Source organism: Alternaria burnsii (genome assembly GCF_013036055.1).
Source record: "Alternaria burnsii strain CBS107.38 chromosome Unknown 732, whole genome shotgun sequence".
In the NCBI taxonomy this organism is placed as follows: domain Eukaryota; kingdom Fungi; phylum Ascomycota; class Dothideomycetes; order Pleosporales; family Pleosporaceae; genus Alternaria; species Alternaria burnsii.
The window spans coordinates 1,154,024-1,177,991 of NW_024066113.1; the positions used below are offsets into that span (position 1 = coordinate 1,154,024).

Sequence of the window (23,968 nt, forward strand, 5' to 3'; positions counted from 1 at the left end):
ACTACTGGGGCACAGCGTCTTCTTTAGAGCGTCTAATCATATCTACTCGTTACTGTTAAGCAGGTGTCCATTGACGTCTATCGAGCATATGTGACGAACCAGGGCAAAAGGCGGGCATGACGTTTCGCGGATTGTCACGTGGGTGGCTTGCAGCTACGCCCTTGCACAGCCTCAGCCTTCCTTCTGAGCTGCCCCCCCTACCGACACGACAAATCTGTTGACAACCTGTGTCGTGAGACCCTACTAACGAAGGATGTCCAAACGCAGCATTTCGTCGCCTTCTCCACCTCTAGAAGCTAAGCGACTACAAAAAGTCAATAAAGGACTAGCCAACACGATATACGAACCACTCCCACAGGGCGAATTTATACGTGTTCTAAAACTTCAGCCCGGCAAAGCCGAAGACGACATCCAGTGCAGCCTCGACACCATTCAGATAGGAACGTCGAAGGACGCATACGAGGCGATATCGTACGTTTGGGGCGACGCCAAACACACCGTCGACGTTTGGTGTAATGGACTGCAGGTGCCGATTACTGCCAGCCTTGCAAGCGCTCTTCGAAACTTTCGACATCCCTCCGAGCCTCGACTACTGTGGGCGGATGCCCTGTGTATCAACCAGAAAGATGACCAAGAGAAGGGACACCAGGTGAAAAGAATGGGTCAAGTGTACGCCAACGCAAAGTGCGTGCTCGTTTGGCTCGGATGCGATGTCAACAATGTCGCCAAAGATACGTTCGCTCTAATATGCGAGGCCAACACCTATTTCAAGTACTCTTTGATGAAGGCGGGCAACAAAGCTTCCAGAATGGAACTATTCGAGGAACCTTATCCTATCAGCATAGATCAGGACAGATGGTCAGGGGTTGTCAAACTCTTCAAATTTTCATGGTTCCAAAGAGTATGGACCGTTCAGGAAGTCGCTGTCGCCGCCGAATGCCGCATGTTCTGGGGTTCAGCCAGCGTCGACATATCCGATGTACTGGAGATATGTGTGTGGCTTAATAGAAAATCAGACTTCTATGCCACCATTCAAGGAATTGTCGGGAGCATCAAATATCGTTTTGGCCGTGACCTGGCACTTTACTTTCACTATAATACCCACCGGCCAGCATCATGGCAACAATCTCGAGCTGGATTGGCCTATACAGCCATTAGGTACAAAAAACACACTCTATGTGGAATCCTTGGCGCCTCTCGAAATCTACAGGCTACAGATCCTAGAGATCACGTCTACGCATTCTTGGGCTGTCCAGTCGCCAAGGACGGAAAGGGTCGAACGCTGGTAGACGCAGATTACACGTCCTCGATACACGTCCTCTATATTCGTCTCGCCCATGCGCTAATGAAAAGTCCCACAGAAGGACCGTTCGCACTCTCAGCTGTTTATCACAGGAGTAGAGAAAGTCTTCTGAATAGTGGTTGTCCATCATGGGTACCAGCATGGCATGTTCGTGTAGATCATGGTGTGCGAATCATGGATCCAAAATACTGGTACAGAGCTAATGGGTCTACGAAGTTCTTTACAACAATCAGTCCTAACGAAGAAGGTTTTTTGACGGTCGGGGGTTTCATATTTGACAAAGTCGTCTGGAGTTCCAACACGATACAGGTTGATAGAACAGGCTTGAGCTACACACATCCGAACCCGACGGCCTGCGAATCAGACGAGTTGCCCATCGATACTCTATTGAATCATGTATATCAAAGAACGACTGGATTAGGATTTGCAGTACGTCGAGAAGACATCGTTCGTACATTGAAGTTGGGCTATCCCGCAGAACGTTCCAATGAGTCGATTTCTGACGAACGTCAAAAAGGAAAATTGGAAGCATACAAGAAAAAGACCTGTGTGGCCCGCTCGAGTGGTGTGGAGACTGTAGAGTTGACGGCAAGAGAAAAACGACGTGCACTCCACTTCGAACATAGTCTGAGAGGATTAGACGGCTCAAAATTATTTTTGACAGAAAATGGGCGATTAGGGATGATACCGCACGGTGGACTAGTCGAGGTTGGCGATGTATGTTGTATCATTTTTGGTGCAATCGTCCCCTTTCTCCTTACACCAGCGAAAGAGGGCCGGCACAAGCTCGTAAGCGATTGTTATATACACGGCGCAATGGATGGTGCAGTCGTGCAACAGTTCGCTGGGAGCGACCTCAGTGACCATCGCATCATTATCGAATAGATTTTTATACAGCATTGTTCACCTGCCTCTTTGTTCTCAAACAGTTTTGATGTTATCATGCGACGCGGTGTATCTCGATGTGATTATGAGTAACATGAAATCCTCAAAAAGTTTCTGAAGCATACAACAACACGTATCGCAGTACTCTATGTTCGTCATTACGGCTTAAGATATTCTTTGCCTAGATCTGATACCTAAAGTCTGGTTCTCGATCTGTGTATTGCTTTCCAGCAGGCATACTATACCCTCGTGCAAGTTTAGCATCCTTTCTCTTCTCTCTCCTTTTGTAGATCGACCTGATAATCCACCATCCGCACCACGCAAAAGCCAAACAGCCCAAACTCCACGCATGGCCCAAAGTATACTTGGGCGCTGCGTTGCTTTGGTAAATCTGACCAGATACCACGCCGCCGATATTGGTGAGGGTTAGTAGAATTCCCAAAGACGCGGCACGTTTGCCATCGGGTGCGCAGTTTGCGGATAACCAGGTGATGTTCCCGCCAGTGCAGAGAAAACAAGCAGTCGCAATAAGATAAGTAGCGAAGTATTGTACGTACGGGCTGACAGGAGATAGTAGAATGGCGTACCCGGTAATGCCAATAGGTGCCATCAGGATCAGTGGTAAGAACCGAGTTTGATAGCGATCTGACAGATATGCGCCGATCGCATATACGATCGCTCCCCAGACGTTGACAGGAATGACGAGATATTGCGCCTAACCATGTGAGCGTTGTGTTAAAAGATATAAGGCACTTAAGCATACCTGTTTTGTAGAAAAATTGAACCCATTCCTGATGATGATGGGCAAGAATGTACCAAATCCATACAGAATCGTCACGACTGCGATCTGGATGAGACCATGGACCCAGCTCTTGATGTCCTTCGCCGCCTCTTTAATATCAGCCTTTCCGTAATGACCAGAGCCCTCAGAGTCGGAGTATGCTTGTGTCCGATGTGCGCGCTGGCGCATGAGTGTCTTCTCTTCGTCGTTGAGGAAATACGCGGTCTCGAATGATTTTGGTACAAGGAAGATGCAACAAAATGCCCATATTACTGTAATGATGCCCTCGATGACATATAGCCTGGATGCCTGTTAGTAGGATAGGGCCTCTAAAATGTGTAATGCTTGAGACTTACCACCTCCATCCCGACCACCCAGCGACTCCGTTCATGTAGAGGATACCAAATGCGATAAGACCACCAAAAGCTCCTGAGAGTGCTGATGCTATGAAAAGATACGCAATTCTAATACCCAGCTCCTCTCTCGTGTACCAGTTGCATAGAAACAGCGTCATTGCTGGAAACAAGCATCCTTCGAAAAAGCCTAGGAAGATGCGCGTGGTGACTAGGCCGGCGAAGTTTTGCACAAAGCCTGTGCAAAGACATGTAATACCCCAACAGAAGGTGATCGTGGGAATGACTCGGTTGAATTGTAGGCGCTTAACGAGGAGGGATGTCGGAAACTGTATGTCATCAGATATGCTGAGCTGAAGGTGTCAGATGCAGAATGTACTTCAGCGAGAATGTAGAAGATGTAAAACACTGATACAGCAGTCTGTGATTTTGTCAGTCTTGATATATATCCCAGTTCCCTGCCAGCGGATTATCGTACGTTCAGTTCGCTTCCCTTCAGCCCAATATCGGTCGTCATACCCTGCGTCGCAGCAAATCCAATGTTCCCACGATCCAGATAGCTGATGAGCATCAGCATCATCATGACTGGCGCAACAAAGCAATCCAGTTTGCGACGCAGCGCATCCTCCTTTTTCTTGTTTTCGATCGTTTCTGCACCTTCATCTTGCTCAAGATATTCGCGCTGCAATTCTTCATGCTTCTCGTCGGTTACTGAGCGCTGAAGATCTGTTGTCGCCATGTCGAAGAGAGATTGAAAGCGAAGGTGAACTAGTGGGTACACAGGAACAGAACAATTTACAAAGCTCCATTCGATGCCAGATCCAAGTCTTTACTTGCATTATGCATAATTGGCCATGAAACGCTTTTCCGGCACGCAGGTGCGCCATGCGCTTTCCTGCGTCCATTACTGGAGTCCGTTGTTCACGGCTGGTTAGCTCTTCTCCAACTTCCATGGGTACTCCATCATTTCCTTCTATACGCTGGAGGCCTAAAGTCCAAAATACATGAGGGAACTGCATATCGACGTCGGTGGCGAGGTTCAAGGTATTAGCCGGCTCTCGATCTATGAACGCTGCGGAGGTGGAGAACCATGTGGTTCTCCAAAGCGGGGTGAAATGCGGGGCTGGGCTTGGGGGATCCTCGCGCCTGTCAGAACAAGAAGAGCTTTGAGCTTGACGAGATCGTCTGCGGTGGAACATCATTGGTGTACCATGTTTGCGGGGGCATTGATTTTGGTGTGCTTGTCGCAGCTGCGACTCCAAAATAAACATTACGCTACTCAGCACGTCGTTCACACTAACGTCTGTTTACGAGAACCATAGATACAACCTGCGAAAGACACTCCTATATTTCATAAGAAATCAGCAGCACATGTACAGAAATCGGAAAAGCGAACTGGTTCTGTAAACCATGTCTTCACCAAGCAAGACTGTGGCCTTCATTGGTGTGTTTCTTCCAGGTTAGGTATCTGGTCATCTCCTCTGACACTGAAGAACCACAGGTCTCGGTGTAATGGGATATCCCATGGCCCTCAACCTTCGCAAAGGTCTCGACTCTTCCCACACCCTCCTGATCTGCGACGTATCCACCTCCGCCCTGGAGAAATTCCAATCAGACGCCTCAGGCCGAGGCCCAGTGGAAATAGTGCAAAGCGGATATGATGCAGTACAAAAAGCAGACACCGTCATAACGATGCTTCCGGATTCGAATGCCGTGAAGAAGGTGTATCTTGATATGGAAAGAGGAGTGGTTGCTGGTGCAGAGAGACTACCAGAAGGCGGAGAGGGAAAGCTGATCATGGAGTGTGGTACTATCGAAACAGCAACGATTCTCGAGGTCGCGAAGACAGTGGAGAACTCCAGCGCAAGCAAGATGTTGACCTTTGTAGATGCGCCTGTTTCAGGTGGACCAATGGGTGCGCAGGATGGCACGCTAGCCTTCATGGCTGGCGCAAACAACGAGGACATCTTCCCTACCGTGAAGCGATATCTGAGTCATATGGGCAAACCAGATGCGATATTTCTCTGTGGAGACATCGGGGCAGGCACAGCCTTCAAGGTCATTAATAACTACCTCAGTGCCATCACATCGCTCGCCGCTTCCGAGGCACTGAACATTGGCTCAAAGATGGGCTTGGACGTCGCTCTGCTTACGGATGTGATCAATGTGTCTGGCGGCCAATGTTGGGTCACTAGCAAAAGTAACCCAGTACCCGGTATACAAGCCAACGTACCAAGTTCGAGAGGATATGAAGGCGGATTTCGCATTGAGCTTTGTGCAAAGGTACTAGGCATGGGTAGCCAACTTGCCGAGATGGTGGGAGCACGCACTGTACTGGACAAGCCGACGTTAGAGGCATTTGGCGAAGCGATGCAAGATGAAAGGTACAAAGGGAAAGACGCAAGGGTGGTATATAAATGGTTGAACGAGAGTGAGCGAAAGTGAAGCTTGAATCGTCTGATATTCGGTTCCGTCAGATGTATACTGGATTAGGAATGTCATGACTTGTTCTTATCAACAGACAGGATAGCCTGATATGCCTCAAGGTTTCCTGTAGCGATGCGTACGATATCAAAAGTTCTTGAAGTGTGCTAAGCACTTTTATGGTGACATTTGAGGCCAGCTGATGGGCACTTGTAAGTATATTGTTTAATTTCTCTTGCTTCGTTATTTCGCTACAATGGTAAGGTGTAAACCACTTTTAGAGGCGAAAAATATAAGAACATCAAGTCATAGCAGCATTAGCCATATCCTTTGGAGCCCGACGCAAGACCTTCTCTACTACCCGGTCATGCACCCGACTGCTTCAAAGCCTCTAGCTTCTCGACCTGTCTCTTCAGCATGACAAGAGCACCTAGACTTATTTTTCTCAACCCATCGCGCTCCCCTTCTTCGCTGCCGTCGGCGCTTCTATCAACAATGTCTTTGGCGGCTTCGATGGCTTTGTCGAGAAGTCTTGGTGCGCTGTCTTCTTGACTTCGATATAAGTAGTGTAGCTCGTCTTTGAACGGCGCGACCTCGTGTGTGAGTGCATGATGTATGAAGGCGCGGGCGCGGAAGTATGCTCGTTCGGTGTAAAGAGCGGAGCTCAGCTTTGTCTCTGGTGCTGAGCGATGGACATCATAGCCAGCTTCATTGTAGTATGGTTCCTTGACTAGTACGAGACCCATGATTGAGACCAGAACTTGCAGCAGCGTACTCTTTGCAGGACTCCAGCTCTCGTTACGCTCGTCGGTGTGCCACGTGCCCAGTAGACTCAGGCAAATCTTGCCATCTTCATACAAATTCGGGTTGACGGGTCCATTGCCATTGGTCCAGCTGTGGAAAAAGGCCTCTGGTGCCTGTTGTGGGTATGAAGAGCCGAGGTGGAAGTCAATTACAAAGGGGGCATATTCGTAAGGGGTATCGTTGGGACCGATCATAAGGACGCGAAGAAGATCAAGCCGAGACTCCCAGGTGCGGACAAAGATTCCTGGCGGAAGGGAACCTCGCAGGATCTTGTGCTCCTTTGCTATCCTGCGCATAAAAGCTGATGACGAAGCTGACGATTGGGAGAGGTAATGATGAGAAGATGGTGGGGCGTCTTCGAGGATAAGAAAGGATGCTGGTCCATCTGCAGGCGATTCCGTGTTTTCTTGTTCTGTTGGCGCTGTATCGTCTTCTTCAGCGGGCTGGGCAATCGAGTGCTCTTCTTTGATTTCGGGTGACTTGTCTTCAGGAGTGGTCTTTGATGTATCCACGTCTTCTTTTGTGATGTCCACCAGATCGGGCATCGATGCATCAGTATCGCCATCATCGTCATCATCTTCATCATCGTCCTCCTCCTCTGTGGACCAGTCTCCTTCGTCTCCTACAGGGTGCTCTCCAGCCATGCCCTCGTACTCAATCCACATTTCATTGAACGACGCGGTATCAAAATCGGAATCATCCTCTTCTTCAGAGTCGTCGATGTATTCACCCTCAAGCGGATCCATGTTACCGAAGTCATCAGCCATGTCGCTGCTGTAGGCGAGTGTAACACTCTCGTAAGGAACTTTGACGTCTACAACAGGTTTCGCAGCGCCAAGACGAACGGTGAGCTTTCCGTCTAGGCCCAAGTCTATGACTTCTCCAAACCAATCGGGGCCTATAACGTTGAGGGGTGTTTGTACGCCTTCGATTGAATCGGGATGTACTAGTACGAAGTCGCCACGCCTTCGTGTAAGGGCTGGGAAAGAGTAGATGTCATACAAACTGACGTCCTCAACAATATCGCTCAGTTCTCCTGTCTTGGAGGGTGGAAGTAGGTCTGGGCCAAAGAACTCAATGGAAGGATTCTTGAACCATCGTACAGTGGCTATTCGGTCCCGACCCTGGACGGTCTGAACGACACCTACTTTCGAAGGCCTCTTTGTCTCTGATTTCTCGGTATTGTCACCATCGCGTCCCTCTTTCGAGAAGACAACTTCACCAGGCCAGACCTCATCGTCGTCTTCTATGTTGGGATCCGGTAGTAGTGAAGAGCTCAAATCGTGTGTTATGGACAAGTCTTGCCATTGTACGGTGACTTGACTATGAGTCTGCATGACCAAAAAGACGTTGAGGTCATAGCCTAGACTTTCGGTTCGCGCAATGCGTGTCACCTTCCCTTGTGGATATCCGTTGGGCAATGTGTTGGTGCCATCGTACTTGACAGCAGCGCCGGCAATGTCCTTGAACCGCACCCGGTCACCCACAGCCACGTCAGTAACATGGTATGATTTGTCGACTCCGTTTTCGGAAACGGGGAGTGTGGTGGCGGTGCCTCCGGAGGCGTCGTATCTGTAGAAGGTGGGGCTCTCAAATTCGTCTCGGCCAAGTGTTGCCGGTGGCTCGTCGGCGTTGAAAGCGACGTTGCGGGCGCCGATGCTTCTTGATAGCCATTGTACGTCGATATCTGATGGTCGTGTCTCGACAACCATACCCACAGGTGGTACACTGGGATCATAGGCGCCGAATCTCCAGCGTCCCCGCCGCAAGTTGCCTTTTTTGGTCTTGACCGTGTCGCCCACGCTGAATCGGTCAAGTGTAGTGTCGTCCATTTCCAACTCAGTCGGATCCTCGACCACTACGACCGAGTTGTTGGCCAGCCTGATGGCAACCTCGTCATATACGTTCTCTACGCGCCCCACCCAGTCGCCGTAGACGACCAAAGCGCCCTCGACGAACTCGTGCACGTTGATTAGCTCGTCGGCTGGTACGTTCCGTATCGATAAGTCGTCGGTGGTTGCTTGTGTGATTTGGCCGCCGTTGAACAGCGAGGCCGGGAACAGGGTGCAGACTGCCTGTGTGCCAATGACAGTACCGCTCATATGATCCTTCGCCTTTCTCTTTACCACGTCGCCCACGTACAGCGCACGATCCAGCAATTGCAGGTTTGCCTCTGGTATCAATTCCGTCTTGTACTGCGTCTGCCATGATACTAGCACTGTACCCCGCGGTGGGATGCCGTCCTTCATGAACTTTGTGAAATCTTGGAGGGGAATGTCGGCATGGCGCTCGATGTCGTCGGGATAGTCGCGCTGTGGCCGGGGCTCGTGTGAGTCGACGTCGCCGAAAGAACGCTCGATTATGCCCACGCTGTATTTGTCGTCCTTGAGCCCCACGGTATCCTCGACGCAGAAGACGACATGCTGCGCGCTTTGCATTTGGCGTGTCGAGGCGTGCGGCGTTGTATCGTGTGATGTTTGTGTAGTATCCTGTGGGTTCTGCGGCACTGGGAAAGTACTCGAGGCGCTGAAGAAAGGTACGAGATTATTGATATTCGATTGTAGCGGTCGCGGCGAAATCGGTGAAGCTTCGTCGGCAGCCGAGTTGTCTATGAGAAGGCGGCTCTGGAACAGTTCAGCAAGAAATCGCTCAACGACGGTGGGCGTTTCGGGGCTGTGTGCGCCGTGGTCCGGAGGATTGGAGTCGTCTGCGTGGGAGTCGTCGCGATCCATGAGTCCTGCGGCAGCGGCAGAGGCCGCATGTGAAGTACAAAGGGCGCTAAAAGTGACAGGGTTCAGCCTCGTGGCACCTCCGCCCGCCGCCCGATAGACCCCCACGGCTACTCTCGACAAGCCATTGAACCTCGCACCATGGCCGACCCCCTCTACGAACTGCTGATACCCTATTTCGACGCGCAAGACGCGCAGCTACGGCCCTCCCCGAACGACGCCATCACCAACACGTACCTCGCCCGCCTCACCACCCTGCCCCTAGCCGCTCTCTCGTCTTCAGAGCAACAGTCACTGTCACAAAGCTCGCAATCTATACTACGCTCGTTACAAGCCCTCTCGAAACGCTCACACAAGCCCATCATATCCTCGACCGACCACCTGCTCCATCTACGCAAGACACTCGCTCAAATAGGACAAGATGCAGGAACGGTCCAGGAAGAACTACCAAGGCTGGAAACAGCTGCACAGAGCTTCTCTGATAAATACAGCAGAGGGGCAGACAATGCCATCCTAGACAGACGGAGAAAGGCCATGCTGCTATCTCGGAACATTGACCGCGTATCCGATGTGCTCGACCTGCCCACCCTCCTCTCCTCCGCCATCAGCTCCTCTACAGCCGCTGCCCAAGCCTCTTCATCTACGGCCACCGCCAACGCGAACTACGCCTCGGCTCTCGATCTTCATGCCCACATCAAGCGCCTCCACACCCTATACCCCACCTCTGAACTCGTCTCCTCGCTCACTGCTCAGGCTGAACAGGAAATGAAGACCATGACCACCAATCTTATAAGCTCACTCCAGAGTCAAGGCATCAAGTTGGCAGGTGCCATGCGAACAATTGGATGGCTTAGACGCGTGGCGCCCGAACTGGACGAATCATGGTCAGCCAAGCAAGCTGGCATAGGCAGTGGAGAAGGCACGCTGGGCGCATTATTTCTCGTTTGTCGACTAGTCTGCCTTGAGCTGATGCTCAGCGCATTGCATCCTCTACGCGAACTTGCCGACCAAGAGACAGAGAAGCGAACGGCAAGTCCCGCCAGGAGCGACGCCGCCTGGGCGGTAGGCCAACAAACCGAAAAGTACTTGAAGAAGTACCTTGAAGTATTTCGCGAGCAGAGTTTCGCCATTATATCCATGTACAAGAGCATCTTCCCCTCCGCCTTGCCAGCACCCGGATCAGATGAAAGCGCCCCAGCTGTAAAGCCAGTCGCCACTTCCAATCCCCTCCAACCCATACCATCAGCCCTTGCAACGTTCCCACTACATCTCGTAGAAATGCTGTTCGACACTCTGCAAACATATCTCCCAAACGTACAAGACCGATCGCAACGAGATTCGCTTCTCACGCAGGTCTTGTACTGTGCTGGTTCGCTAGGTAGATTGGGTGGTGACTTCAGCATGATGATTGCTGTGCTGGAAGAAGACTTGCGGGCGGAGTTAAATGAAGACACAAACGAGACCGAAGAGCAGCATGTTGAAGAAGAATGGGTAGAAGTTATGAAGAAGCATCGGGTTCAAGCTTCGAGGCTTGAACTGCTTGCTTCTGGTGTAGGCGCGGGAAGGACAAGTAGTCCTGTAGAAAGATCTGTAAGCCCGTTAAGATAGAGTGAGCACCGAGCCATGACAGGTCGTTGTACAAGCACGGCATGACAATCGAACTATGGCATGGTGCAATCCATCAAGTGTAAGCAGTTGTTGCGAGTCTCATCTTAGCAGATCAGTGCGGTGTTCTTCAAGTTTACCAAGGCTACATATTAACACCCACCGTATCAAAGAGTGACTTTAGACTAGGGGGGTACCCATCTCATGGTCTAGCACCTTCAATCCCACATCCAGTGTACTAATACTCAGAAGCGTCGCCAGCTCCAACACCTCCATAATCTCTTCCTTCGTCCCACCATAGTTCAACACGTTCCGCATGTGCAGCTTCAGTCCCGGCTGGTACATGTGCGTTGCTGCAGTATCGAATGCACAATATATCAGCTCCTTGACCTTGGGCTCAAGTACTCCTTTGCCACCCTGGTTTGTCCAAGGAACCGAACTAAACTCTGTATACGCGTCGAAAAATTCGGGTGCGAGAAGCAACATTTCTTCCCACAACGCATTCCAGTAGCCGCGCTTTGTCTCGAAATCTTGCTTGAGGGCGAGTTGTTGGGGATTCATATCTGACATTCCTTTTGGCATGGCTTCGCCACGCTCTTCGAGCACTTCAAAGAGAATCGGTACGCCGACTGTGGAGGCGTGAATACCAAGTGTGGATGCGAGACATAGCGTTTCGACGATTTCCTCTCGCGAAGCGCCTGTGGCGAGAGCGGTACGCGTATATCGATGGATGTTGGGAACGTGCAAGTGTGTTGATGCTGAGCTTACAGCCAGAGAGATCAGTGCCTGGGTCTTGGGAGAGAGATGACCAGTCTTTCTCGGTGCTGCTGTCAGGCGTAGCGATGCTGCAAACATCTCTGGGGAGTGTTTGAGTAGCCTAGCCCAAGACTCATCGAATGCTGCAGCGCCGAGCTCGGCATCGAAGCGGTCTTTCAAGTGCTGGTTCTCTGGAGAAATTGAAAGAAGGGACTTTTCCATAGTGGTCTACAAGTAGCAAATTTATTGTTTTGGTACGGACGATTGAAAGGGTACTTTAGGAAGACTCGTAAGAATCTTCGCAATGTTAATGTTGAAGCTAGAGTAGACGTTGCATATAGTACCGCTGACACCAGTTTCCATGTTCCGTCTATTGGCGCGAGTTGAACACTCTCATGCGTTCATTAGCTTCTACCTCGGATGGTGTACTGTTGGAGGCGCTGGTGAGCAGAAGTGCCCCACATTTCCCCAACTCCTCAGTGTGGGGAAGCACAGGGATCGACACACCACACCACTACACCAAAGAGAGGAACTAAATATCTCATTTGAGCCAAGTACTCCTTCTTACTACAACAAAGCGTATTAGAGCTATATAGACATCTATAGAGAATCTAGAAGCCTACAATACTAATAACCTGTATAATCTCTCTTGCTAGGAGCTAACATAAGCTGCAAAGTAGAGCTTATTATCTCTACCTGTTCAGTCTTTCTCTTGTACAGGGTAACACCTGTTAATTGAATGACAGGGAACGCATCTGACGCCAATACGCCAGATCCTGCGAAGTCGTAAATGATGGGAGAGATGATTTGTGCGCTCATGTGCTGTTGAACAGAAGTCATGTATGCGTTCCGCAGCTAGTTATCCATGTCTTCCTGCGTGCCGAAAAATCGGGTCTTGTTCTTTGGATCGCTTTCCCACTCGATGTCGTGTGCAAAGATGACTTCCACGCCCTCTTTTTCTAGAGTTCTGATCCTTTCAATCGTCATCTCAGCTTGCTTTCTGTCAGCGTGTATACAACAGACATGCCCATGAGCATCGTTCCATTCTCCAATTGTTTTTTCACCAGTCAGGAGTCGTCTATCGTGGCAGGCATCACCACCCATGTAGATTTGATGATCAGGGGAAGTTCGTGCGAGAAGATTGATATGGCCTGGCAGATGACCGGGTGCATTGACGATGAGAAGTGAACCATCTCCGAAGAGATCCAGAACCTGGGGAAGGTTTCCATGTGGCTGCCAGGAGCCTCCGAAGTTGATGTCGCCTACTGCCATGCATGAATCGTGCTTTTTCACCATGCGTGCCGAAGGTTCTGATAGTTCAATTGTCCGCTCCTCTGGTAAGAGATCATGTTCGAAAAAGGAATGACCACCGCGCAGAGATGGTGAAGTGCCACGTAGCAAAGCAATTGAGCCATGGCCGACAACAAAGGTCGATGTGGAGAAGTCTCGAGGTTCACCAATATGATCCCAATGTACCTGCCGGAGCCATGTTACCTACCATCTGTAACGCGAGGTAATATGACTTACATGCGAGTAGATCACATAGTCAATGTCCTTGGGTGCTAATCCACCTCTCGCAAGACTCTTCGTAACGTCCGGGTCGGTACTCATTGGCTGTCTCGTCTCAACATGCTTTTGTATTGCTGGCGCATATCTCTTGACATCCCTTCTCAGCCCTAGATCAAAGACAATGCGTGTCCGCTTCTTTGTGCTATGATTGTAATGTTGCACTAGAAACGCCAGTGAAGGAACGGTTCGGCGCGCATCTCGAGAAACGGGGTGTACGAATTGGTATTCTGGAAGCGAAAAGTGGCCGCTCGACAATGCGTGCACAGTAACAACAGCTCTGTTCGTAAGATCAGAATCCATAGATATGTTGTCGGTAGCCATCTCCTTCAACAGAGACAGTCAAGTAGTCCGCAGCGATTGTCGATCAGAGATAGTGTCACAAGACTACAGCTGACTGGGGCGACATCTGTAAGTGCTCTTCTAGACATCCAGATGCAAAGAAATGGCACGTGTAACCTCTGTTTGATTAGCCTATGAACATCCCAGATGTTGAGAGACATTGGGGTAAGGGTTGCTAGTCAGTAGTGTCCGTTGGGGACGTCCCACCCCGCTTTGCCAGCCGCGGCTCGTTCACGACGCGTTCTGGAACGGCAATGTTGACGTGCATTGTTTCTCGACGTCCAAAAACAACCTTTCGAATTCATCACTAGTCTTTCGTAACAGGCTGAAGAGCCTGGGGCTTTGGGGTTAACGCTTCAACGCCCGTTGAGCACACGACTCCATCATGTCGAATTCGTACGACTTCAAAAGACTGGGCTTCATCGGCCTTGGTGCCATGGGAAAACCGATGCTCTCACATCTCGCCAACAAACTGCCTCAGGATTCACGCATTTGGGTCTACGATGTAGTCGAACAGATGGTAGACGATGCATGTGCAGAGTTTCCGGATCGAGTGTTGAAAGCAAAAAGCGCCAAAGACGTTGCGGAGCAAGTTGTAGGTCTACACGTCGTCGCAATAAGCTGATCGCTGACAAGCAGGCAGGACACAATCTTGAGCATGGTTCCCGAAGGTTCACATGTACGATCTGTGTATCTCCATCCCGAGAATGGTGTCTGTAGTACCGATATCTCGGGCAAGCTGCTCGTCGACTGCTCCACAATAGACACAGCAACAAGCCTCGCCGTGAAGGATCACATTGCGAAGACGTTTCCCTCGGCCTCGTTCTATGACTCCCCAGTCAGTGGCGGCGTAGTAGGAGCCATCAAAGGCACAATCGCATTCTTTCTAGGCTGTGCAGAGTCGGACCCAAATATCGAGCGTCTTACATATCTGATGGGTCTGATGGGCGGGCAAGTAATACCCTGTGGGGGACCGTCACTAGGGCTTGCGGCAAAGTTGTCGAACAACTACCTCTCGGGCATAATCGCCATAGCCTGCTCAGAAGCGTTCGATATGGGTATGCGTAGTGGACTGGACCCTCGAACGTTGGCCAAAGTATACGCTGCGGGTACTGCTCAGAACAGTATTTGCGACAAGTTCTGTCCTGTCCCACATGTATACCCTGAGGCTCCATCGTCGGGAGGCTGGAAGCAAGGTTTTAAAGTGCAGCTAATGCGCAAAGACTTTGGTTTGGCGGTGGATATGGCGAAGCAGGTAGGGTCACGAAACGTTTTAGGGGACGTTGGTTTACAGACATACGATGGTGCTGCCAATGATCCGCGTTGTAGGGACTTGGATTCGCGTGTAGTGTATCGCTACCTTGGTGGGCAGGAAGATTGGCAAACCGAGACGAATGGCGCATAAACAGATATTGATCGTATACATCCTCTTCAATCTCAGCATAGTTGGATCGCGATTCACTGTTTGTGATCGGTCCCGTTAGTGTCATGCTGAAGTTGGAGTAGGTTGGGGATACTTGGGGTAAAGGCCGAAGGCCGGCCACGAAGTGGCCCACGCGGGGTAGTCATGATATCTTGTTAGGTAGGCAGGGTTGATACTGAGAAACGACAGGAAACAAACAATCATCTTTCTCTCTTCTTCGAATACTCATTCTGTGCAAGTCGAACAAGCTACCTTCGCCCGAGCCAGATCGATTCTCCTCACATATCAAGACGTACCACCGCCAGTATGTCGACCGACCCCAAGCTTGACGATCTACATAAGCAGCTTTTTGATGAGGGGCTGAAGATGAGACGAAGTGTAGTGGGAGACGAATATGTGGACCGTGCACTGGAGAATGGTTCTACAGAATTCTCGCGAGCTGGGCAGGAGCTCGTTACTGAGATGTGCTGGGGTTACGCTTGGACGCGGCCAGGTCTCGACAAGAAGCAAAGAAGTCTTATCAACATCGGTATGCTCATGGCGCTCAACCGCGCCCCCGAACTTGCTGTACATGTGCGGGGGGCAAGGAATAACGGTCTGTCCGAGCTCGAAATTCGCGAGGCTATCATTCACGCAACCACATACTGTGGGGTGCCAGCTGGCGTCGACGCCATGAAAACAGCTGAAAAGGTCCTAAACGACATGGCAGAGAAAGGCGAGATGCCGCGAGAATTGGGCAACAGGAGTGAAAGGGCATAGTGGTGATCAATTGGTGACGATGATAGTAGGAACGCGTCGCGTCAGATCGCGTGGCAGCCCTGGAGGTGGCTGGGAACGTGGCACCCGGGATGATCCGGCCCGGGTTGGGATGACATATACGATGATCGCTATAGCCACACGCATACAAACATTCACAGTACCTTCCCCTTTACAAGACACTGTCCGATAACCCTTGCTGCGTCCAATCTTTTTCATCATGATACGTGAACCTCGGGCTGTGGGCACATGCCACAAACGTGATGATTGGTCGCTCTCCCGCTTCTTTCCAGCACCCCGCATATGAACCGTCGCGTCTCCGCGCTCCCGTCTCTTCCCCACAATCCCACAACCATTCTCCGACCTTGTCGAACACCACTTGCAGTCTCCAACCTCCGTCTGGCTACTCAAGCTGCTCCATAATCTGGGTATCACTTACCAAGCCTTTTGCGATTGGGTCTTGTGTAAGTGGTAGAGGCGGCATTAGTCTTTGATGGAAGCCGCTACCAGCAAAGAGCAAGTTCCGCAAGCTCAGCCTGGGAAGAAGGAAAAGCGTTTCCAATGCCCTCACTGCCAAAGGGCCTTCGCTAGGCTCGAGCATCTGCAGCGCCATGAGCGAATTCGTAAGTCGTGCGATTCGTATCGCAAGCTATCTCTGACATGCATCAAGATAGCGGTGTGAAGCCCTTCAGCTGCTCAGAATGCAACTATTCGTTCACACGCAGGTATGGCACGCTCATATCTACGAGTAGCGTCGGCTAAAGACTGCATTGAAGTGACCTGCTCGTCCGCCATGAACGACTTACCCATCGCAAAGTGCAGACTACCCAGCAGAATCATCAGCATACCCCAGCTGAGAGTACATACAGCTCGGTCGAAACTCGGCCGCACAAGCGAATGCGGTCGAGCTTCGATGCTGGACGTCCAGTGCCGGAGATACCCAGCATGATGTCCTCACCCGCAGTCTTGGACATGCCATCGTCTCAACACCAATCAACAATGTCACATGCTTCTTTGACTTTTGGGCAAAACAGCGGCTACTCTTTGACAGCACTCTCGATGGCAGCCGAGTATCAAGCTCTGCAAGGTAACATGGCAAACCGTTTATCTCATGATGCGATGCAGACACCAATGCCTTCGCATACTGGAACTATCGCTGCGTCGGTGGAAGTTCCACCTTCAGCAATGCTTACAGAGCCTTCTGGCCAGAGCTACGAGTCGACATTTGGCGAGTCGCTTGACAGTCTCACTTCATTTCTCGATAGTGAACCCCTAAACTCGTATCATTTCGCGTCCTGGATTAATACCGAACAGCCCATGCCTTTCTTCTCGCCAGACTCTTTTGGCTACGGTCAGCAAGCTTTGACCGAGCCAGATAGAACAACAGCGCCTACGCCTGGCTGGAGACCTACTCAATTAGAGGAGCCGCCTTCGCTATCGCGGTTCGGTTCTCGATTCCCTTCTTTGCAACCGGAAGATCAGCCCTCACGCAGACGGTCCTTTGCAGATATCTCACATCAGGACCGGCAAAGTATCATCGAAATGCTTCACCAGTTTTCTACTGTCATACCCAGCGATTTTGTCCTACCCACCCGCCTAGCGCTGTGCAGGTATATCGCTGCATACATCAACGGATTCCACGAGCACATGCCTTTTCTTCACATACCCACAATGTCAGTGGAGACATGCTCCATTGAGCTGCTCCTAGCAATAGCAGCTATCGGTGCGCAATATACCTTCGAAGGGGAAAAAGGTGTTGAGCTGTTTAACGTAAGCAAAGCGATTGCAACGCAGCGTATCAGGAAGCGAGATTCGCGCTTGGTGCAGCTTCAACATTATTCTGAATCAGATTGCTCGTCACCACGAAACCAACAGAATGATGCGCAAAGTCCCCGTCGAAAAGGCTCCGTTTCGGGACCTCTGGGTCTGCCATCTGACGTTAATGGCCCTAGTCTTGGAGAGGATCTTATGCAAACCGCGCAAGCCCTACTTCTGCTTATGGCACTATGTACTTGGGCCAAGCATAAAGAAATTCTCCGAGAAGCGCTCGCGATCCAGAGCATCCTAGCTACATTGATTCGAGACGATGGGCTAGAGACTGAAAGCCTTCAAGAGAACATATCCTGGCCAGATTGGGTCCGACGCGAAACGACCAAGAGGACTAAGTTTATTGTTTATGGCTTTTCTAACCTACATTGCATTGTCTATAACATTCCGCCCTTCATGCTAACGAGCGAGGTTAAATTACCATTACCTTGTAGTGCAGCAGAGTTCAAGGCACCTACAGAAGCTTTGTGGAGGGAAGCGAGGAAAAAAGGCGCACCAGAAGTTCTATTTCAGGATGCACTAAAACGTTTGTTTACAAAAGATGGTCGGGATGTTACAGAATGTAACTCCTCGTCTGGAAACTATGCTCTGATTCATGCTCTAATACAGCATATTTTCTTCCTACGACAAGTGGCTCGCTGCCGTTTTGAAGGACCTGGCGATCTCAGCACAGAGGACGTCGCATCGCTCGAGAACGCTTTGCGGAATTGGCAGATTGGCTGGCGTCAAAACCCCGAGTCTTCACTGGATCCTATGTCCCAAAATGGTCCTGTTGCTTTCAATTCAACAGCCTTACTCCGTCTAGCGTACATCCGTCTATACGTAGACACAGCAGGCAGGGCGTTAGAAACAAGGGATCCTTTGTTAATTGCCAATGCTTTCCGCGCCGGACCTGCGATAAGGCGCTCACCGAAGATTACAAGGGCAGTGCTGCACTCGGCTCACGCACTTTCCATACCTATCAAGATAGGATACCGTCTTGTGGCTAAGACGCAGTCTTTCATCTGGAGCATTCAACATTCTTTGTGTACGCTTGAGTGCGCCTACCTCATGAGCAAATGGCTTGAAGCGCTATCAGTACAAGAAGCAGACCCGCCGGTCACGGAAGACGAGCACAAAATTATTGCGATAGTGAAGAGCATGTTGGATGAGACTGAGTTTGCTATTCCAGCCGACGTCACGCCCGAATCGCCCAACTTTACGCGACACCTAAGCGCAGGAGTGCTCAGGGTCTGGGCGATGATCTTCAAAGGCTCACAAACGTGGGCCATAGTTGATGTGATTGGAAGCTCTCTCAATCTGTACGCTGATATGCTCGAGTCGGGGTGAGCAGCCGACTCAAGCTAGCAAGTCGAAGGTTGATTATTTCCTGGATTAGGCCCTTGTTCACCATCACGGTACTCTATTGTCACTATATCATGTGCAAAGAAGTCTCCTTATGCTGGTAGAGATGGGTGGCGCGGATACACCCCGTTACTTGATCTACGCTTTAAGAGACATGTCCACTACCAGCTTTCCACCCTGGGCCTTGAGGTATTCAGACACAAGGTCGTTCAATTTTTCCAAAGGGAACGAAGTCGACAATGCACGAACACCATGTTCTGCTGAGAATTCCAGCATCTCACGAAGCACTTTGTTGCTTCCTACCAGGCTGCCGATGATCCTGATGTCACGAAACACAATGTCTCGCGAGTTGACGTGAAACCCTTTCTCAGGGAATGACACGACGACACACGTCCCATGTGATTTCAAAAGCGTTATGCTGTAGTCAAAGGCTGCTTGGCTCTCAGGCAGCACGATCACTGCGTCTAGCCCCATCTCACCAAGAGTCTTCTTGCCGTCCTGTCCACCGATCTCCTGAACAACGTCGGCTGCTTTTCTTTTCCTGGCATCTACGATATACGGCCTTGGATCGAGTCTTGAAGCGACATGTTGCGCAAGCTTTAGAGGCTCGTCTGCTGCCTCGATACCCAGCACTTTGTAACCCATCTTCACGCCGTATTGTAATCCCAGGTGTCCAAGACCGCCACCAGCTCCCAGGATACCGATTCTATCACCCGCCTTCAGCCCACTTCTCTTGAGCGCTCCATAGATAGTCACACCAGCGCACATCAGCGGCGCAGTCTCCACTGCTGTTAAAGTGTCTGGTATGGGTGCCAATTGCCTTGCATCTACCACAGCATACTCCGCAAACCCTCCGTCTTTACTCAGCCCATTGTTCTCCGCACTGATACAGTTCACCGAATAACCCCCTTCATCCATCGCGACTGGATCTTCCACGCGTTCGTTCCTGCATTCAAAGCAGTCACCGCAAGCATGGAATGAGCGACCTGGTACGCCAACTCTTGCACCGGTCTCAAATGCGCTAGCCTCTTTGCTAGGGCTCTCGAAGTGCGAAACTACCGTTCCGGCGAACTCATGACATCCAATGTGTGGGAATGACTTCGGCAGTCCAGGCATCTGTCCTTCTGCAAGAACATAGTCGGTATGGCAATACGAAGCAGCATCCACGCGGATGAGAATATCGTGCGACTCAGATGGCTGAGGGATTGGAACCGATCTCAGCTTGTATGGTTCCTTGTACGCTTCCAGATACTGCGCTTGCATCGATTTGGGTTGGGTGAAAGACATCATGGGGTTGAAAGCTTGCCAAATTGACACGACGTAGCGAGCTTGCGTTTGCTTGTGGTTTTTCGATATACTTGCATGCTATGGTCGCTCAAACATTTGGCAAATCTTCCTGTCAGAAGAACTAACCCCGCATGCGGGGTAGTGAAGAGGCGGGGTGGGGCTGCAGGATGAGATGCAGGCAAGCGGCTTCTCCAACCACGATGTGGTCTTTGGCGTCATCTCAGCATCTTCAATATTTGTGAACCCGCCAACCCCTTCTTGTGTCGTCCATCATGACGTTAAGTAATGGTGTCGTCGTTCTTCCAGCACCAGCCCCTACTCAAACATATGTTACTATATCAGCCCTGGAAGCCGGTCAGCTCACGCTTCCTGAGAAGCTCTTCGTTACAGATGCCGATCCGGAGAGGCGTGCAACAGTCCCTTCCCTCTCTTTTCTTGTTCGACATGGTTCATCCAATCTCGTCTTTGATCTCGGTCTCAAACGCGATTTTGCCGGCTATCGAGAAGCGCAGCAGCATCATATCGCTCAACGCCAGCCAACTAGTGTTAGCCCAGATGTGGCCGAAAGTCTGCGAAGAGGTGGTGTAGACCCAAGAGAAGTGGACACCGTCATGCTGAGTCATGTGCATTGGGATCACGTTGGCACGCCGGGCGATTTTACGAAAGCGCAATTTGTCGTCGGAAGTGGGACTATGCATCTACTCGCGAATGGTGGTGGGCCCCTTTATCCAGCTGAGATATTCAACTCCGATGAGTTGCCAGATGATCGAACGAGCGAGTTGCCTCCAGTCCGCAAAGAAGAAGGGCCACGGGCGTTCAAGAACCAACTGGCAGAACTCGAGTGGAAACCGTTGGCAGGCTTCCCTGCTACGGTAGACTTCTATGGAGACGGATCACTGTACATCATCGATGCGCCAGGCCACCTTTTCGGACACATCAATATTCTCGCTCGCATTGGGCCAAAGGAATGGGTGTACCTCGGCGGCGATTGCTGTCATGACCCAAGGATCTTGAGTGGCGAGAAGGGTATCGCGCTCTATGACGATGGAAAGGGTGGCCTGAGAAGTGTACACGCTGACACTGATGCAGCAGCTGCTACTGTGGAAAGGATCGCAAGGTTTTTGAAGCAGGGTAACGTGAAAGAGGAAGGCAATGGACAAGTGCAGGTTGAGGTCGTAGTTGCACACGATAAAGGTTGGGCAGAGGCGAATAAGAGGAGATTTCTACCAGGCCACTTATAGGCATTACATAGGTCTCGATTAATTTTTGGAGCAGCTTGTATCTTCCAAATTGTTGTTGTTCTTGTGACTGAGAGTTGTATGGAAACTAGGTTGTTGTCAAGCTTCTCGCGCCTTACCGTTTGAGGGTAAGCGTTTTTGGTAAATTTCCACAGCCAGCTATGTGACAGATGACACACGAACCTACGGAAAACATCCACATCACTTGAAAGCCACGCTCAGTTTACATGGATTGTGTCTTGAGGGCATATATCTCATTATCATGACAAAAGGAAATGTAGCTATTCATGGTGGCGTGTCATAAAGCCGAAACGTCAGGACGCCGCCCGGACCGGAACCATACACCACCCATAGCGCGCAGAATCCGACTCTTCTGGCATTACTCGAAACGCCACCAGTATTGACTGCCGTAATCAGTATATGCTCCACTGATATCATGATCCTAATATCGCCTCACCATGTACGCCTGGTCCCACCCTGTACGCCTTGAAGGAAGATGCTGGACTGTCATGGGCATTGCGCCCGTCACAGCCTAGGCAAAGAAGGTATCAGGAAGAGTAGAAAGAAGAGCGAAAGAAACGACCGCACCGGTGGCGCCCAGCAGAGGGTACGTAGCCTTGTTGAGCACCTTGCTAAGAACAGAGCGAGGGGTTTTCTTAGGACGTTGGGCGATGATTGCAGCTGTCTGGACGGCAGTGACATCGGCGGCTGGAACAGCGACTATCGGTTCTGAGTGTGCACTCTCGGTACCAATGATGACTTCAGGTGTCTCATCCAAGGCTACTGCAGGCTCCTCTGCCTCGAGCACGTCAGCTTTGCGCTTCATGTTGTTTACAGATTCAGGCGTGGGCGGCTGCTCCTCAACTATCTCCTCAATGGAGACCTTGGTCCGACGACCTGGCTGCAGTGGTGTGGAGGTCTCGACATCTGATATAGGCATGGGTGGAGGCGTCTGAAGTCGGTTGGCTTGGACTGCCTGGCTAGCGCAGTTACCGAAGTGGTACATGGGAAGACGAGTCTCAGAGGACTCTGGCATTGGAGGAGGCGCTGGACTGAACAGAGAAGGTCTGTCGCCAAAGTTTGTACCTAGGTAATTCGGCTGCGACATGTCCTCAGCAGAGTACCAATCCTGGAGATCGCTCTGCGATGAGAATGCGGAATAGGATGGGTTGCACCAAGGTGCTACTCTGGAAGTCGAAGGACGTGGTGGAAGAGGTGGAGGTGCGCTCTCTGCATACACGTTGCTGTTGGACGTGGGGTTGTTGTCAGAACCCTGCATGCCAAATATGTGGATACGTGGCAGCGAGGCTTGACTGTTGGCTACGTCGTCTAACATATAGACATCCCGGAGTGAAAGAGTAGAAGGGTTTTGCATAGAGCACTGAGCCGTGGAAGGGATTGCGGCATTGCCAGAAGGCTCGTTCTCCTTGTTGGAAGAAGATGCGGTGGGATTCTTATGGTCAGTCCCGTCCACATCCTCATCCTCGGAATCCCCGATCTCTGGTTCCGAGTCGGACATCATCTCTGAGCTACCAATGCTTCCGGCCTGGCTGTCGGAGTCGGTACCAATAGCGTCGTCGTCTTCCCCATCACTGGATGCGTTAGGGCTGGCAGGCACAAGCGAATCATCGCGGCGTGGGGTGAAGTCGCAGACTAGACCCGCATCTTGTCTGTCCTCTTCATTGTAGTCTTGGTCCACGACTGTAGTACGCATTGCAGACTCGGGGTACTCTTCTTGGGCAGGACTGAAGGAGTGGCCGGGTTCAGATTGGTGGAGGACCTGCTCCATCATCATTGTGACCTCCTGGTCATCCTGCTCAGACTGATGTCCAGCACCATCGGAGTCGTCGATGACGAAGGGCTCGATCTGGCTACCTCGACGCTCGGCAACTTCCTCGTCGTCGCTCTCGGGGTCAGGGACAGTGAAGCCGAGAGAGAATGGACGTGAAAGCTGTGACTCGAAGGTGTAGGTGCGGGCTACAAAGAACTCTGTACAAGATAATGTCAGTTCAGAAGCTTGGACAAGGGGCTGTGTGGAGGGCCTACGAGAGGACGTACCCTCATTGCGGTTAACGTCAGTCCCGAACTGAAGTACATCACCAACCTTCAGCTTAGTTGGCTTGTTGGCAGGCAACCTTTGGTTGTTCACAGTGGTGCCGTGCATGGAGCCCTTATCAGTAAGATAGACTTCGGGAACGCCGCTGGTTGAGTTGGCGGACAAGACAGCGTGCTGGCGGGAGATGACGGGGCTGTCGATGTAGGCGTTGTGAGGCGCGGCCATGAGGTCTTTCTTGGACATGTTGCTCGAGGCCCGACCAATGGGGAACTCTGCGTTGAGTGGCAGATCAAACTCACGGGATCGGTACGTGTCGTAGCGCTTTGTGTCCCTGAGGACGATGCGGAAGACTGGCAGGTCAGTGAGCCGGGAGCGAAACATGGCAGATAGTGGAGGAGGAGGAGGAGGAGGAGGCTCACTGGAAGTCATGAGGGGCAGTGTGTCTTGCCAGACGGTGACGCGTAGACAGCCTGGTCTGGGAGGGACAAT

General features: G+C 51.1%; 12 protein-coding genes across 12 annotated transcripts; 7 read left to right on the top strand and 5 right to left on the bottom strand.

Annotated features, from left to right (window-relative positions):
- Positions 1–253: 253 nt before the first annotated feature.
- GT037_005867 (uncharacterized protein) lies at positions 254–2,188 on the top strand (the record flags this gene model as incomplete). The annotated part of the gene is made up of 1 exon (XM_038930914.1): positions 254–2,188. One exon carries the CDS (start codon positions 254–256, stop codon positions 2,186–2,188), a length of 1,935 nt encoding a protein of 644 aa, XP_038786603.1.
- A 181-nt stretch (positions 2,189–2,369) lies between these two features.
- On the bottom strand, positions 2,370–4,061 carry GT037_005868 (mfs general substrate transporter; the record flags this gene model as incomplete). The annotated part of the gene is made up of 5 exons (XM_038930915.1): positions 2,370–2,903; positions 2,952–3,270; positions 3,326–3,651; positions 3,702–3,743; positions 3,801–4,061. The coding sequence occupies 5 exons, from the start codon at positions 4,059–4,061 to the stop codon at positions 2,370–2,372; spliced, it is 1,482 nt and encodes a 493-aa protein (XP_038786604.1).
- A 671-nt stretch (positions 4,062–4,732) lies between these two features.
- Positions 4,733–5,767, top strand: GT037_005869 (3-hydroxyisobutyrate dehydrogenase; the record flags this gene model as incomplete). Its single annotated transcript, XM_038930916.1, has 2 exons — positions 4,733–4,766; positions 4,824–5,767. 2 exons carry the CDS (start codon positions 4,733–4,735, stop codon positions 5,765–5,767), a joined length of 978 nt encoding a protein of 325 aa, XP_038786605.1.
- Positions 5,768–6,111: 344 nt separating this feature from the next.
- On the bottom strand, positions 6,112–9,282 carry GT037_005870 (uncharacterized protein; the record flags this gene model as incomplete). The annotated part of the gene is made up of 1 exon (XM_038930917.1): positions 6,112–9,282. One exon carries the CDS (start codon positions 9,280–9,282, stop codon positions 6,112–6,114), a length of 3,171 nt encoding a protein of 1,056 aa, XP_038786606.1.
- Positions 9,283–9,420: 138 nt separating this feature from the next.
- GT037_005871 (dor1-like family protein) lies at positions 9,421–10,887 on the top strand (the record flags this gene model as incomplete). Its single annotated transcript, XM_038930918.1, has 1 exon — positions 9,421–10,887. The coding sequence occupies one exon, from the start codon at positions 9,421–9,423 to the stop codon at positions 10,885–10,887; it is 1,467 nt and encodes a 488-aa protein (XP_038786607.1).
- Positions 10,888–11,064: 177 nt separating this feature from the next.
- On the bottom strand, positions 11,065–13,530 carry GT037_005872 (carboxymuconolactone decarboxylase; the record flags this gene model as incomplete). The annotated part of the gene is made up of 2 exons (XM_038930919.1): positions 11,065–11,868; positions 13,168–13,530. 2 exons carry the CDS (start codon positions 13,528–13,530, stop codon positions 11,065–11,067), a joined length of 1,167 nt encoding a protein of 388 aa, XP_038786608.1.
- A 403-nt stretch (positions 13,531–13,933) lies between these two features.
- On the top strand, positions 13,934–14,953 carry GT037_005873 (3-hydroxyisobutyrate mitochondrial precursor; the record flags this gene model as incomplete). Its single annotated transcript, XM_038930920.1, has 2 exons — positions 13,934–14,143; positions 14,192–14,953. 2 exons carry the CDS (start codon positions 13,934–13,936, stop codon positions 14,951–14,953), a joined length of 972 nt encoding a protein of 323 aa, XP_038786609.1.
- A 324-nt stretch (positions 14,954–15,277) lies between these two features.
- On the top strand, positions 15,278–15,730 carry GT037_005874 (4-carboxymuconolactone decarboxylase; the record flags this gene model as incomplete). Its single annotated transcript, XM_038930921.1, has 1 exon — positions 15,278–15,730. One exon carries the CDS (start codon positions 15,278–15,280, stop codon positions 15,728–15,730), a length of 453 nt encoding a protein of 150 aa, XP_038786610.1.
- A 996-nt stretch (positions 15,731–16,726) lies between these two features.
- Positions 16,727–18,883, top strand: GT037_005875 (c2h2 type zinc finger domain-containing protein; the record flags this gene model as incomplete). Its single annotated transcript, XM_038930922.1, has 1 exon — positions 16,727–18,883. One exon carries the CDS (start codon positions 16,727–16,729, stop codon positions 18,881–18,883), a length of 2,157 nt encoding a protein of 718 aa, XP_038786611.1.
- A 153-nt stretch (positions 18,884–19,036) lies between these two features.
- Positions 19,037–20,185, bottom strand: GT037_005876 (alcohol dehydrogenase; the record flags this gene model as incomplete). The annotated part of the gene is made up of 1 exon (XM_038930923.1): positions 19,037–20,185. One exon carries the CDS (start codon positions 20,183–20,185, stop codon positions 19,037–19,039), a length of 1,149 nt encoding a protein of 382 aa, XP_038786612.1.
- Positions 20,186–20,457: 272 nt separating this feature from the next.
- GT037_005877 (uncharacterized protein) lies at positions 20,458–21,426 on the top strand (the record flags this gene model as incomplete). Its single annotated transcript, XM_038930924.1, has 1 exon — positions 20,458–21,426. One exon carries the CDS (start codon positions 20,458–20,460, stop codon positions 21,424–21,426), a length of 969 nt encoding a protein of 322 aa, XP_038786613.1.
- Positions 21,427–21,955: 529 nt separating this feature from the next.
- On the bottom strand, positions 21,956–23,908 carry GT037_005878 (uncharacterized protein; the record flags this gene model as incomplete). The annotated part of the gene is made up of 2 exons (XM_038930925.1): positions 21,956–23,412; positions 23,482–23,908. 2 exons carry the CDS (start codon positions 23,906–23,908, stop codon positions 21,956–21,958), a joined length of 1,884 nt encoding a protein of 627 aa, XP_038786614.1.
- Between the last annotated feature and the right edge of the window lie 60 nt (positions 23,909–23,968).